Source organism: Callionymus lyra, chromosome 19 (assembly GCF_982586985.1).
Source record: "Callionymus lyra chromosome 19, fCalLyr1.hap1.1, whole genome shotgun sequence".
Taxonomy (NCBI): domain Eukaryota; kingdom Metazoa; phylum Chordata; class Actinopteri; order Syngnathiformes; family Callionymidae; genus Callionymus; species Callionymus lyra.
In genome coordinates, this window is record NC_141836.1 from 21,537,736 (window position 1) to 21,552,915 (window position 15,180).

General features: G+C 41.2%; 2 protein-coding genes across 2 annotated transcripts; one reads left to right on the forward strand and one right to left on the reverse strand.

The window, feature by feature from the left end:
* Positions 1-99: 99 nt before the first annotated feature.
* Positions 100-4,085, forward strand: LOC148059951 (uncharacterized). The gene is made up of 7 exons (XM_087780756.1): positions 100-181; positions 549-1,039; positions 1,099-1,156; positions 2,397-2,496; positions 2,570-2,672; positions 3,337-3,478; positions 3,697-4,085. The coding sequence occupies exons 2-7, from the start codon at positions 555-557 to the stop codon at positions 3,823-3,825; spliced, it is 1,017 nt and encodes a 338-aa protein (XP_087636882.1). The 5' UTR covers positions 100-181; positions 549-554; the 3' UTR covers positions 3,826-4,085.
* A 104-nt stretch (positions 4,086-4,189) lies between these two features.
* On the reverse strand, positions 4,190-15,065 carry col9a3 (collagen, type IX, alpha 3). Its single transcript, XM_087780750.1, has 32 exons — positions 14,847-15,065; positions 14,376-14,444; positions 13,546-13,581; positions 13,393-13,464; positions 13,267-13,320; positions 12,736-12,771; positions 12,217-12,240; positions 12,086-12,139; positions 11,148-11,201; positions 11,033-11,074; positions 10,871-10,927; positions 10,742-10,795; positions 10,630-10,683; positions 10,505-10,558; positions 10,378-10,431; positions 10,213-10,266; positions 10,096-10,149; positions 9,982-10,035; positions 9,853-9,906; positions 9,735-9,779; positions 9,611-9,664; positions 9,471-9,524; positions 9,135-9,188; positions 8,982-9,053; positions 8,751-8,786; positions 8,614-8,658; positions 8,518-8,550; positions 6,462-6,608; positions 6,349-6,403; positions 6,092-6,274; positions 5,949-6,026; positions 4,190-4,996 (listed from the first exon to the last, which is right to left on the reverse strand). Exons 1-32 carry the CDS (start codon positions 14,910-14,912, stop codon positions 4,812-4,814), a joined length of 2,037 nt encoding a protein of 678 aa, XP_087636876.1. The 5' UTR covers positions 14,913-15,065; the 3' UTR covers positions 4,190-4,811.
* Between the last annotated feature and the right edge of the window lie 115 nt (positions 15,066-15,180).

Here is a 15,180-nt window from a genome sequence, read left to right on the forward strand (position 1 = left end):
TCTACTATTATGGATACAATGTGTTGATGTATTGATTAAAACAATTTCAAGTGTTTAAAAGGCAACGAACAGTGAGCAGCATCTTCTAGTAATCCAACGTCTTCTATTGGCCGTTGATGACGTCATCAGGTCGTTACTCAGCAAATCTGTGGAAGTTGTAACAAGACGTCAAACTACACACGTGAGTGATTCATCCGTTTTCGGATATGCGAGGATCTTAATATTGAAAAAAAAATTCTGAAGCTTTGGTGGTTCAGATGTTTAGTAGTGGCTTATCAAACGACTTTTTAAAAAAGCTGCACAAATGTTCTTCAGTGGTTAACCTAGCTTGACAAGCTAACGCTAAAGTCATGTATAACACATGACTTTATTATGCGATCGCTTAGATTAGAATCCATTTTTGGATCGTTTTTGGATACAATTCATTTGTACATTGAATTTTGGTTTCATAAGAACTTGTTTTGTTTTAGTGTCGCAATTGTCTCATAAATGTGTGTGTGTGTGTGTGTACACGCATATACATAAGATTGAACCTCTTTATTTGACAGGTAAGCATGTTGTCAGTCCCCAGTAAAGCGGTCCATGCATCCCAGTCCCCGGTGACCAGTCGATTCCTGGACCTCATCAGGATGATTTTAAATCAAGATGGATGCACGGTGGCTGATCACGAGCAGATCATTGTGAGCGAAGCAGAGACGACAGAGCTGAGCCTAAACAACCTTCAACAATTTACAGAAGACTATACCATCCAGCCCGGTCCCACCCCTGTACCTCAAACTCCCAAAGGCTTCTCTGAGTCCTACAGGTCAGAAAACGACGCCATCGACTTATCCACCTGTGCTCAGGTGACACCAGCCCCTTATGGAGAAGTACCAGGCTTTGTTCTGGCCAAGGTTGAAGGACAACACGTGACCCCGAGCAGCAAGACGTCTTCACTTAAACTGCTGAGGTCGTCTGCCAGAGTTTGCCTTGAGAATCGCTTCCAGAACATGTTGGCTGACTCGCAGGAAACCGATACGGAGGCAGGATTTATTAACAAGTAGGTGTTGCTGTGAACGCAAGAGGTTTGATGCCAGATATTTAATGAATCTCTTGCAGCTTTATGTCGATGATTAAGACGTGTACAGGTGTTCCAGAGGCAGGGGTAAAATCACAGGTGAGCATCATTACTATTGAAGAACATTGTGATTATTATTAGAACATTATAATTATTATTTACTTATTTAAGGAGACATCCAGAGGGATCAATAAAGTTGTATCTACTTATTTTACTTATTATAGCTTATATTGTACTTTACATAAGTTTAAAGTATATTTGTTATTTCAATACAATCATACACTTTTTCTTTAGTATTTTGTTTTCATCCATAAACATTTTTTCACTTCAACCAAACAATTTTCAACTAAAATCATAAAATGTTAACCATATTCAAACTATTTTTTTTTTAACTGTAATCAAACTATTTTCAACTGTAATCAAACTATTTTCAACTGTATTCAAACTATTTTCAACTGTATTCAAACTATTTTCAACTCTAATCAAACTATTTTCAACTGTAATCAAACTATTTTCAACTGTATTCAAACTATTTTCAACTCTAATCAAACTATTTTCAACTGTATTCAAACTATTTTCAACTCTAATCAAACTATTTTCAACTGTATTCAAACCATTTTCAACTCTAATCAAACTATTTTCAACTGTATTCAAACTATTTTCAACTGTATTCAAACTATTTTCAACTATAATCAAACTATTTTCAACTGTAATCAAACTATTTTCAACTGTATTCAAACTATTTTCAACTGTATTCAAACTATTTTCAACTCTAATCAAACTATTTTCAACTGTATTCAAACCATTTTCAACTCTAATCAAACTATTTTCAACTGTATTCAAACTATTTTCAACTCTAATCAAACTATTTTCAACTGTAATCAAACTATTTTCAACTGAAATCAAACTATTTTCAACTGTAATCAAACTATTTTCAACTTTATTCAAACTATTTTCAACTGTAATCCCCCAAAAATTAAACTATAATCAAACTATTTTCAACTGTAATCAAACTATTTTCAACTGTAATCCCCCAAAAATTAAACTATAATCAAACTATTTTCAACTATAATCCCAAAAAAATTAAACTATAATCAAACTATTTTCAACTATAATCAAATCATTTTCAACTATAATCAAACAATTTTCAACTGTAATCAAACAATTTTCAACTATAATCAAAACATTTTCAACTATAATCAAAACATTTTCAACTATAATCGAACTAATCAAGAGATTTGATCAATCAGTTTCATCTGCTGTTTGATCCTCACCGATCATATCAATGGAGTCAGTAAAAGTAAGTCACATGAGGACTGTTGTTGTTTTCTTCTTCCAGAACACTGACTATATTGTCAAGGATCAGCGGTGCTCGTCTCTGCATCCAAAGAGACCCGTTTTAAGAGACAAAACCTCCAAGAAGCTCACAGTGAACAAAGGTAATTTTTGGGTCAGTGTTTGAATGAAAAAAAAATATATATATCACCAAGTACTTGATGCTATTTTACATAGATAAAGTTCATCTTGGTGCATCGAGTCAAACAAAAACCATTGGAACTAGTTCCACAATGAATCTGATGAAACAAAGACACAACTACAGGGAGAGGGAACGCAGGTGAGAAGTTGCTTCTTTCTCAGCCACGTGTCTCTTGATCTACAAAAATGTTTGAATCTCTGGAGCCAGTGACGATGGAGCCAGTTCACTTATCGAGGGGAAAAGAAAACTCTCTTACTTACATTTCAGGTGTTTCACAGGTTAAAATTGATCCTATTTGTTACAAGTCTTTGCTGTTATATTACTATTGTTTAGAGAATTGATTTATTTGACACTGGGATATAAAGTTATTTTTATTTAGATTTATTATTATTTATTATTTAGATGTATAACAATTCTGCTCACTTTGAATTCCTGGTAATACACACCTATTTGTATGCTATAGTCAAGTTTGTAATCTCTAAATCTAAACACAAAAATGCATGAACTGTAACTTTGGAAGTTATAGGGCTAATATTCTATTGGAGAGGCCGACGTTGTGACCTCAGGCTCACGATAGGTGTGTAGGTTTTGATCTCTTGTATGACGAAGGTTAATTTAATCATAATTTTATCGCTAACACAGTTGTGGGTAATGCTATTTCCACGGGGGCTGGGCTTTACACAGTGTAAGGGGCCAATAAGCAAACAAGAAAGGGATGAAAAACCTAAATAAAAATACACATTTGCACACAACATTTTCTGATCATCAACTGAATGAACGTTTGGTCATTTTTGTCACTTAGAAAGTTGATCCGTTCCTACTGTGATGAACTCAACCTGCTGGTTCCTTTCTGTAACTCGGACACCGACAAAGTCACGACCCTAAGTTGGACCACTGCCTTCTTGAAGTACTTGAGAGAAACCCATGGAGACACCCTCAAAGAGGTACGTGTGATCCTGCCTGTGTAGACTTCTAGGAAGACGTTTCAAGAGGCTCATGAACCACCTGAATAATCATGGATAACCTGGATAAATAAGAACCTTCAGTCAAATTGTGTTTTGTGTCCATTTCGATACATTGTTTGCACTGTGATCAACACTGACCTCGTGTGGTGTTGAAAAAGAAGTGCCAAGTATTAAATAATTTCAAATGTACTTCACAGGAGTTTCGACGGGTGTTCGAAAGCGTCACAGACCCCGTTTCAAAATCCAACTCAGAAGGACCAGTGAGTGTTCCTTCTCTCACGGCTGAGCAGTCGACTTTGATCGATTCCTTCGATAACTTTCACTAGAAACATTAACATCATCAGTTTATTCATCTTACTTGTTACACTTTTCTCACAGTTCCAGGTCCTTTTTCAGTTAAATAATTTATGAATTTACTGGTTATTTATAAATGCTAGTTGTGGATAAAAAAACAAAACATCAAAGGAACATTTGTTCTGGTCACTCCTAGTCTGTTCAAAAAGTTTATTTATATAATTTTATTGTTCCACCTTCTGGATCAGAACGCAAGACTAATATGTATGTAAAACTGTCATGATGTTGTGGCTGACGGTTGGAACGTCAATCCTTTCTGACGTTGACGGTGATGCAGTCGTGGCCACGCATACGAGTTAGGAGTTTGTCGTTCACAGTGTGTAGAGAAGCGTAATGTTTTACTTAAAAGTGGCTTTATTTGTTCTTTCTTACAACATGTCGCTGTATCAGCTTACTGTACATACAACAAGTCACCCACAAATAATAAATAGTATTTAAAGTCATGTATATTTAATAGTTACAGCACCGACAGATGTGGTTTACGGTTGAAGAAAAGATTTTAGAATGTGTTTTACAATCTCTGAATTTTCCATGTTTTATTTTGTTTTAATTCGCACATATTAACAATAAAAGATGTATAAAAAAAAAGGAAACTATTCAAGAATTCTAAACACTTTCTGGGACCCTGCTGTTAATACACGGCTGCTTTGGGAGATAAACTGTGAGCTACCTGACGGGTGATGCATGATGGGTGTGCATGTTCAGAGTCTCTATTGTTCTCAGGGGGAACACACGCTGGGGGCTGGGAAACATGTACAAAGTTGTATACACAAAAGGACTTTTAGTTTGTCAGGCTGACATCGTCTTCCTGCTCTTTTACGTGTGATGTTAAATCGTCTCTCAGTTTGAGGTTTATGGTCGTTCCTCCGTTTGAATGAATGTTTCCAGAGGACGCTTTCAGAATCCCCCCCTTCCTTCTCTTCCCTCCTCTGTTACTCCACTCCAGGGGGTCAGAGGCCTAATGATTTTTGGGGTTTGACGATTTTCCTGCGGCCACTGCTCCCTGACAAGCTGTCGTGTCACAAATTCCCGGAGGTCCTTGGTGACCAGTCCTACCCATCCTGCCAGGCTCTCCAGGCTCACCTGGGTCTCCTAGAGACCCATCGCGCCCGTCTTTGATGATTCCTGGCACACCGGGTAGGCCTGAGAAAAGAAAACAACAGTGTTCCCTCATTGTCTCATGAATATTTGACACTAACTTTTAAAACATTAATGGTGAAAACAAAACTGAAATAAAGTGTGTTGATAATGTTGTTTTTTAATATTTAACTTCATTAATCTGTGAACATAATACACTCTTATCAAACAGGCTCTCCATCCTGCGACATGATCTGCTTTTGACAGTATATTCATCTTTGTGTCAATTATTGTTTGAGCTCAATGTTGAATCATAGATCGTTGTCTTCAGTCAGTAATGGTGAGCTAACACAATTGAAAATGCTTCAGCATTCCACAAGAAATGTCTAAAGAGTTTCATAGGTAGTGACAAAATACACAAGATTTTAATACTTGTTTATGTTTCCATAGATTCTAGTTTAGATTGTTGTCACTGCAGAAATATATATATATAATACACTCAATTCAGTAACATTCTTCAAGCCCCTATGTGTAGCCTGAGATGGAGATCTGCTGGAGAATTAAACCACAAATGTCATGAGGTTCTTTAATAGAAGTAGGTTTGATGCTGTCCAAAATCTACTGCAAACATCAACGACAAACCAACTATTGTAGGAAGGAAGTCCACAGTCAACATGGACATCTAGCAGGAGGATTAAGAACACTTTGTGCTTCCTTTTGCTGAAGAACTTCCGGAAGAAAGTGTTTTCATTCTCCCGCTTGAATTGGCCCAGAATTGTCTAGTATCTCACTCAGTACCAACACAAAAAACACAACCTTTATTCCAAACAGGCTGAAGATTTCGAGAATAATGTCAGGTTCTTTTGATCATAGACAAAAAATTACTGACTCGGGATGAGAAAAAGTAAGAATGTCGACTGTGGGAGCATCTTTTGAGACCAGTGAACATAAAAATAATATGTTATGAATTAAAGTTGACGTCACTAGCCTCAAAGTCAAAAGGTTGTAGAACACATACCTTGATACCCTTGGTCTCCTTGGGGACCGTCAATAGCTTTGCCGATGTGTCCCTTGTCTCCCTGCTCGCCAAGGTCACCTAGTGAGTAAACCAATGTTTGAATCAAGTCTGATGGTTAAAGGCTACGGATTGTGGCTGCATACCTCTGGGTCCAGGGTCTCCAAGCTCTCCGGGGAGCCCTCTGTACCCAGGTGGACCTCTTGATCCGGGATGGCCAATGGAACCACCGACTCCAGGTAGACCCGATGGTCCTGCTGGTCCTGGGCGACCTACCATGCCTGGAGCTAGGGGTCTCCTCAGGTTAGCAGCCAACTGTGCAATCTGATCTGAGGGATTTATGAAAGTATGTGTTTAATTCACCAACAGTGGCTGACCTTGAAGTTCAACTCAGATCCCTAACCATCGATCATGGAGCCACACAGCTCTCTGATGTGCTGTTCACTCGCCAGTTTACCCTTAAACAAAACAAGAGTTATTGAAGTCGAGTGGAAGTTTTCTCCTGCTTGAACTCACCGGTACACCAGTCTTTCCAGAGATTCCAGGATTACCCTGCTCTCCCTGGAAGCCCATGATTCCTGGTTTTCCTGGGGGTCCTCGAGCACCAAGCTCTCCCTGGGGCCCAGTCACACCTTTTGGCCCAAGCTCTCCTAGTTTTCCAGACTAAAGAACATGTGTCAGTGTTTGTGTTCAGTGCAAAGCTGTCACCTGATGATGTGGATGTGCATGAAGATCATGACTGAACTAGGGTGCTACAGTCCAGAAGTTCTATACACCAAGGGGCACAGGTTTATTTTTTTTAAATGTCTAAAGCAGGTCAGCATTTAACACCTGAACACAGGTGTCTTGATAGCAAATGTAACTTAAAAATAGGGTGAGAAGCATGGCCATCAAGGCGGAGATCCAGGATTCACTGGACTCCCAGCTGGCCTGGACCACATTGATTGGAACCACCTTCCTACTGAAGCTGCTGCCCTCGCGACTAGACTGGGATAAGCGGAAATTAAAAAACAAAAAAACAACGTGACTAGAACTGTGAAGTGTTATTTGTTCTTGATCTAATCTGTCACAGAAGATGTGGATGGAGCAGGAGAAATTATTATTATCTGCTTTGAAAGACTGATATAAAGTTTTCACATTGTGTAATCCAGTTTTTCTTACCAAAAATGTGACGCTAACTTTGCATAACAACCATGCTTTCTTAAGAATAATAATTTGTAGACTTAAGTTCAAATCCATTCCAGGCTCTGTTCAGCAAGGTTTCCATTTATAAGGGAAAAGTACATCTAGAGTTGATCGACAGTTGTTGCATTCTTTTAAAAAGGTTGATCCTCAATGTGTAGACCACTTTCCCCTCCAACAATAACTGGATCAAACTAACTCTGTACATGTAATCTTTAAAACGTGAGTCTGTAGGTGCTAATCCTCAACCTGTATCATAAATGCGACCAGAGTAAATGTCCATGTATGAAAGTTTGGACAGAGCAAGTGACTCTGAAACCCTTTGGTAGAGTCAAGCATGGGTTCAGTTCCCACTTCTTCGTCCCATAACGGTATCAAACCACCTTGACAGCCTGCAACGTAACTGCAAAATGCATCATAAATGCACCCGAAACACAGGTCAAAATGTTAAAAGTTCTGGGGTGGAGTGAATAGTGAAAAGTGACTCTAAAACCCTTTGGTCGGGGTAAGCGTGAGTTCGATTCCCACTCTCCACCTCTAACTAGATATAACTGAGTGGGACACAGAGAGCCCACTGATTTGTGTAGTCTCTGGTAAAAGTGGAGTGGGTGGAGCTTGTGAGCATGTCTTTCAGCCATGGTTAGCATGGGTTCAGTTCCCACAACTCCCTACACTGGTTGCTAGTTGAAACTGAATGGGACATGGTCAACTCACTTAAAGTGTGAAACCTCTGGTTAAAGTTACCAGGTTGAGTTTGTTAAGTGAGTGGCTCCCAACACCTTTCTTCCCGGTCAGCATGGGTTCAATTCCTACTTATTTCTTCACTAACCTGGGGCATGTGCCCATGTGATGAGTGAAGCCTCTGCTGAAATTGACCTTGTGGAGTGGATAGAGCAAGTTGGTAAGCGTTGGTTTGAATCTCCACGACTAACTGGATCTAAGTGGATGAAGCCTCTCGTGAAATTTAGTGATCATGATCACTGAGGCTTTGGTTCCCACAACTGGATGAGACATGACTTTTGTCATATCCAGTGAAAGTGAATTGGTGACCTTGGGCCATGTTAGCGAGGGTTCACAGATACCAAACAAACCCCCAAATAAAATCACAGATTACAATAAAACCCAAAGGCTGCTGCATAAAAACAACACAGGGCAGTAACAAGTACAATGGAAAGAGACTATGGGGGGTATTCAGTGTGAACCAGGTGAGTTTTCTGACCCTACACCATAGTTGAACCCACACAAATCTTAATATCATAGAAATATGATATGATGAACTGAAACAAATAAACTAATTTGTCTGAGGGATGTCTGATAAGACTGCACCACCGGAGAAATGGTTGTCATTCAAAGAAACATCAGTAGATAACTATTTCAACATTGTTCTTACCTCTCCTTTTTGTCCAACTGGCCCAAAATAGCCCTTCAGAAAAGAAAAGAGTTAGAAATGTGCTAGACATAAACAAAGTGAAGAGTCAAAACTTACAGGTTCTCCATTTTCACCTGGCAAACCATCACTTCCTGCTACACCCTAAAAGCACAAGAGTTTGTGAGCTTCACCTTTATTCCCACCTATTCTAGGACTTTGCTAAGTTTCGAGATGAATTTGGGGACTAGTTTTACCATGTCTCCTTTTCCTCCAGAAGCTCCGATGGGCCCCTGTGGGGTTAAAGAGAGAGAATGTGGTGAAGCAGGTAATGCAGAGGGGGGTGAAGGCATGTGGGTCGAGGTAGTGGTGGGGAAGAGGCAACGGGATAAAGAGCTTCTTTGTTCCATCCTTACTGAACACAAGGTCACTTTGACCCTTTCCTGGTCAGAATGTGGATTTCAAACTACATGGTTGATCACACTCACCCGGTCTCCGAACTCCCCTCTGATTCCAGTTGGTCCTGGAAGACCTGGATCCCCCAAACCTCCTTTAACGCCCTGCAGAGGCAGAACAACAGTGTTTCTTAATATGTACAGCACTAAGAACAATTGTAAGTATGGTTTGATTTGGTTGCTGACCTGGAAGCCTTTCCCGCCCAGTGGACCTGGGTTACCAATTGTTCCGATTCCACCCTGTAAAAAGAATGAGTGTTATGTTGGATGGACTTTCAGGTGTGAGATGTGGATAAAAAGCTCAAAAGCAGATTTTAAATCCTACACAAGGCACAAAGCAACCCACAAGAATAGTACAGTATGCATTTAAGCACTTTGTGACCCTGGTCTAGAAAAGCGCTCTACAAATATTACTTACCTACATTATCTAAAGTTTATATTTTGGTTTTCCTGATATGATGTGCTTTCTAATTTTGATTTATAGTTTATCAGAAAGGGGAAGTGTAAAGTTAGACCGCTTACAGCGACTCCTCTAGGGCCGGCATTGCCTCGTTCTCCTGGGACGCCAATGTCACCCTGATTAGACGGAGATGAAGAAAAGCATATTAAAAAAAAATCATCTCAGTAACACTGTGTGATATTGCCGCCTGTTTGATACCTACAGGAATACCTGGCTCTCCAGATGGTCCAGTCTCACCCATTTTTCCAGAGTCACCCTGGTTAAAACAAAATGGAAGGTGTTGAGTCATTCATATCGACTCATTTTGACCTTTCACTCATACTCACTCCTTCTCCTTTAGATCCTTTTGTTCCTGCCTTCCCTTGTAGACCCTAAAAGTTACAAAAACACCTTAAAAGTCCTGATTTCAGACAAGTATTCAGGGCCAGTAACAGAAACACTTACAGGTAGTCCATTCGGTCCTTTCTCACCAACTACCCCATGGCGTCCAGGGTCTCCCTGTTAAAATAAAGACCATAGAATCTGTACCTGACGAGGTTTTGACATCAACTCTTACGAAAAAGGCTGACTAACCTTCTCACCATCCAGACCAGGAGTGCCGTCCTTGCCATCTCGACCCGGAATTCCCTGAAAAAGACATCATGCCTGAGCTTTAAAGTTTCAGAGAGGTGACAGAGACCGACTCACCGGTTCCCCCTTTATCCCGGCTCCACCAACCGCTCCTTTAGGTCCAATTTTACCCTGAATATAAAGTCAAAGTCAGATCAAGTTTGTCGAGTTCATTGATTTCAGTGTTGGACATACAATTTCTCCCTTAGGTCCTTTAAATCCCTGAGGTCCCCTTTCTCCTGAGTCCCCCTGGGAAAATCAGATAAAACACAAGCAGATACTCACTGGTGGGGCCAAAAAACTATTCCAACAATTAAAGGGAACATCATTAGGCCTATACTTTTAGAAAATAAGACTCACTGTCTTGCCGATGAGGCCAGCAATGCCCGGCTTGCCCCTGAATCCCGGCAGGCCCTGGAGATGAACAAAATCGAGTTGTTAACTTAACGTTGACATGACTCTTGTTGCAGCGATAGGATCCACATACCCTGTCTCCTACTGCTCCCATTGGGCCTTGTACACCTCTGAGACCACGGGGCCCCTAAAAAAAAGGTCAAAAGGATTCACAAAATTGTCATTTTTTTAAAAGGTGACAGCGAAAATCCAACTAACCTGCAGACCCACTGTACCGGGGAACCCTGGCTGTCCGGGTGGGCCACTATCACCCTATAAAAAACAAACACATTATAATCACAAGGGCTTCATCGTCAAATCATAAACTCACCTTCTCGCCGATTTTTCCGACTTCCCCTTTGTCTCCTTTGTGTCCTGTGTGACCCTGCAGGAGAGACAATACACATTGTCAGAACCCAGAGCACACAAATGAAATATAAAAGACTGAATGTTTATTTACCTTAAATCCAGGCATTCCGGGTGGACCAGGGGGGCCAGGTGGGCAGATGGCAGGGCACTGGAGAGAATAACATTGGTGTTGATGATCAACTCTTTTAACATTCTTGGAAGAATTTCACTCATGAGTTCAAAACACTACGTTTGCAGACTCTTGGACACTCACCAGTAGGTCACCGCTAAGATCCTGGAGAGTCCCCGGAAGACCCTGGAAACAAATCACTCACTGTTTTAGAAATTATACAATTGTAGTTATCCTAATGTGTAAGGTGATGACTCACTGGGGGTCCATCTGGACCAGGAGGTCCGTTCAGTCCTGCAAGACCCTCAGGCCCCTGATGGACATTACGAAGAAAATCGTCATTCACCCACAGACGTATTCAACCAAATCAGATTATCTTGTTATATTTTTTTAAGTCAAGCAACATGTTCAATCATCCATATTTTAGCATATCATTAGGCTCAAGTTAGAGGCAGACATCTACAAGATGCCTCCTGCAAACCATAATAAAAAATATTTGTTTTAGTTCGTCTGAGAAGAAGAATTATCTTTAATTATGTCTATGAAGTAGACCCCTTCAGACTCCACTTCATGGCTATTCTTTCAAGATGGAGTACTTCATGGAGAGTCGAGAAGGTATTAAGTTTCACCAATTTCTTTCTCCAAATTATAAGGGAGCGTTTGACTATGAGTTTTTATATATTTATCTACTTGGAGGTGTTGGCAAAGTGGAGCCCAACATCGCTGAAAGTGAGATTTTGTTTTACTCTGGAACTCCCAACACCACCCAAAGAACAGAGAACGCAGGCTTGTCTTTTGAAGTTGAGTTATGTTTGCTGATTAAATGAGGGAGGATTAAGGAGGATTCACAAAAAGGCAAAAGAATTAAGGTAGGATCCTCATTTTCACCCGTCTATTAAGTGACAGTCAGAGTGGGTACCACCTGGTCAACAAGAAAAAAAGTTATCTCCTGTATATTAAGAAAAGTATTCCTTTCTTTTTCTAAGATTTAACTTGAGCTAATGTTGAGCCTCATTTTCTTAAGTCATTGACCACATAGGGTTACCTTTATTATTTGAAGACTCACTGCTCAAATATCATCTCAGTGGTCATTAAGTCCAGCAAAATAATCTAACCCCAGAGCCCACGATTTCAGTTTAACATTAAATACATTTCAGATCCGATTAATAAATGGATATAGCTGTGGCTATTACTCACCGCAGGACCATGAGGTCCAACTCCGCCCGGCAACCCATTCGTTCCTGGCAAACCCTAGACACAAACGCAACACTGAGTAAAGCTAGTCAACAAGTAGTGATGGAGTTTCTGTGGATGTTTCAATTACTCACTGCAGCTCCTGGTCTCCCTCTGCCCTACGGAAGACACGGGAAATCGAATTAAGTCACCAAAATACAAGCAGTGGGACCCCGAGATTACAAGCTAACATGGTTCTCATACAAACAGAGATGCCCAGGTTGGAGATAAGATGCTTTCCAAAAGTAAGCCCTAAAGACCCCTGCTGCTACTCTTTTAAGGGTGTGGAATCAAGAAAGAGCTGAGCCAAAACCCTTTATTCAGTGGTCAAGAATTGTCCCCAAAAAATAAACATGTAAGTTGACAAAGTAAGAGAAATATTTTGTCCAGATAGTGCTAGTGCATCAGGTTGAGGCTCAAAGTAGAATCCCTTCCTGCGCATAAGCTCTGGGCATCTTGACCGGTGGATGCCCCGGGGCAGACCTAGGATGTACTAGAGCAATGGGGTCTGTCAAGAAGAGCTGGAGGAAGTGACTTGTACGTTAGACTTTTCTCATGCAGGTGACGTCTAAGCGTGATCTCATTTAGGGGTCACAGCGTGTCTGGGTACTTACAGGAGGTCCAGCAGGCCCGGGAGGTCCAGCTTCACCCTGGTAGTGAAAGACAACATTAAATTGTGCAAGATGATGAAATAAGTGCAGCTCTTTGTGTTCATAATGTGGAAATTATTTTGCCGTTATTGACCATTGTTTTTTTTTTTACTAAACTAGAGAAACGTCTCTGTTGTTTTAACCCTTCGTGGTGATCCGAGCTCCTCTTTGTTCTGTCACAGCTGTATTTGTGTTGTGCAGGTCAGACAAAGAGACCACAAAGTTTGACACACTGAGTCCAATTCAAACATATAAGCTTATTATTATTTCCATTTAAAAAAATAAAACCCTCCTGATTGGTTAAAAGAGGTCTCCTAGCAACAAGTCATGATTCCTGAGCTAAAGTAAATTCCAGGCAGGATTAGAACCAGAAAAAAACATCTCTCATTAAACAGAAGCAGTGGCCGTCTGACAAATGGAGGCCGACAGATGAAGGCACGGGGCTCGTCCTGGTCAGGGATCTTAGCGATCAGCAGCATCATAAGACACACGTACCGCCTCCCCAGGGGGTCCATCCTTGCCGGCAGGACCATCAGGACCCGTCAAACCCTGAATGAGAACATGAATCATATGTGTGTCGAATCTTGAGGAATTTTATTCGACGACATTTCAATCGCTTACATCTACTCCTGGTAGTCCTGGCAAACCAGGCTTCCCTGCCGATCCCGGGATTCCCGCTTTACCCTTGGTACCCTAAAAAAACCGAAGAATTTAGGCAAAAGAAAAAAAATTCAAGACCCATTAATGACTTCTTGTTCTCAGAGTCAAACTTACTGCTTTTCCTGGGAGTCCCGCAGGCCCGTCTTTTCCCTGTTAATGACAAGTGGGACTCATTTACAAACATTCTCTTTAGACCTGAAGCTGGTCTATGTTGGTGGACTTCAGTGGACTGGTTTGTTTAGTTTCTGCACCAGCTCTGGAAGAACAAACAGCACTAAAGTGACCCGGCCGAGTCACATGATGAAAGCCTCTGCCTGGTCCGAGGCGGGGGTCTGGTAGGTGCTGGGAGGAGGTGCGAGCTGAAATCCTAGATGCTCTCACTCAGATGGGGAATGCATGAATGGACCCTCTGTGCACCTTATTTTTACCCACTAACAAGGATCCATTTGATTTCAGCCGAGAATTCATTTACGTATCACAACACTCACTTTTAACACGATTACTTTCAGTTTGTGGAACCTTTATTCTCATTTCCTTATTTTGCTTGTTTCAATTACTTTCCCCATTGACTTTGTTACTCAAGAAAATATTTTTTTAAAAGGTATAAAAATTCAAGTATAATTCAATTTAACTGTAATCACAAATTAAACATCTTCTTAGATAAATTGAATTAACAGTGTCTATGAGCACGATATATTCCTTTTCTATCTTGACCCAGCCCATCTGAAGTATTGATAATTATTCATTTTTGGGGTTGGGCGGAGCTTCAGGAGGAGTCAAGGTGATCAAACGTCAAACGCAGTCACATTAACAGACAGACAGATAGACAAAGCAGTTGAAAAATCTCATCAAAAAACGCTCCAGCAAAACAACAAACTCGTTCATCTTCTATAAATTCTGAAAGGATGATGCCCTTAAGCTTCAGACTGCGTGACGTCACTCACATCAGTGCCATCCCTTCCTGGGGCCCCTGGAGGTCCGTGTGGTCCGCCGGCACCTCTCGGTCCTGGCCTCTGAGAAACAGCAATAATAGTAAGACTTAAAGTGTGCCACTCGTCCATCACGTGACTGCCTCAGAATGAAAGTGGAGATTCAGCAAATACGTGCAAAGATTCGTGCGTAAAAGTTCATTTTACGCACAATATTCAGTGAGAAAAATAACAGTCTCGTGTTGAAACAACAGTGACAGTAAAAGGCAACACGTTTGAGCTGAAAATCTGACATTATCCTGGCAAGTGTGAGGGGACAGAGGCGCTATTGTGCGCTGATCCCCAATCTGCGCATTCCACAGGTGTATAAACAAAACACGCTCCTGTAGTAAAAAACACTAAATGTCACTAAATGAAACTCGCACCAGATCAACGATCAAACCCTGCAGACCTTAAATCCTAAATGAAGAGTGTGAGGGACGTTACCTGGGCAGAGGAAGATGTCAGAAGCTGGCACAGCAAGAGAATCCACAGAGCCGAGAACACCGCCATGTCTCCTCCTGCCCGCGCGCTCCAGCAGAAAGTGCGGAATTAAAAGGTTGCTGGTTCAACTCCCCCCGCGGTCCGCTGTTCCTTCACCTGACGGCGCGTAGTTCCTGAATGTGTCCCTCTTTGCCCAGATAAACCCGAGTCTCCAGTCGAAGGGGCCGAACTCAAACTGGCCCTCTGTTCTCGGGGTGAGGCGAGGGGGGGTGTGAGGGCCCGGGGGGAGGAGGGCCCAACTGCACTAGTTCATACAGTCATGACGACGCATGATGAC

What these genes read in the sequence shown, in the direction of transcription:
- LOC148059951 (XM_087780756.1), top strand. Translation starts at nt 555, where the DNA reads ATGTTGTCAGTCCCCAGTAAAGCGGTCCATGCATCCCAGTCCCCGGTG. An exon ending in GAAGCTCACAGTGAACAAAG is followed by an intron (nt 2,497 to 2,569) that starts GTAATTTTTGGG and finishes TATTTTACATAG; the next exon opens with ATAAAGTTCATCTTGGTGCA. An exon ending in TACAGGGAGAGGGAACGCAG is followed by an intron (nt 2,673 to 3,336) that starts GTGAGAAGTTGC and finishes TTTGTCACTTAG; the next exon opens with AAAGTTGATCCGTTCCTACT.
- col9a3 (XM_087780750.1), bottom strand. Translation starts at nt 14,912, where the DNA reads ATGGCGGTGTTCTCGGCTCTGTGGATTCTCTTGCTGTGCCAGCTTCTG. An exon ending in ATGGACCCCCTGGGGAGGCG is followed by an intron (nt 12,772 to 13,266) that starts GTACGTGTGTCT and finishes TTTCACTACCAG; the next exon opens with GGTGAAGCTGGACCTCCCGG. An exon ending in CCGGAATGCCTGGATTTAAG is followed by an intron (nt 10,796 to 10,870) that starts GTAAATAAACAT and finishes TCTCTCCTGCAG; the next exon opens with GGTCACACAGGACACAAAGG.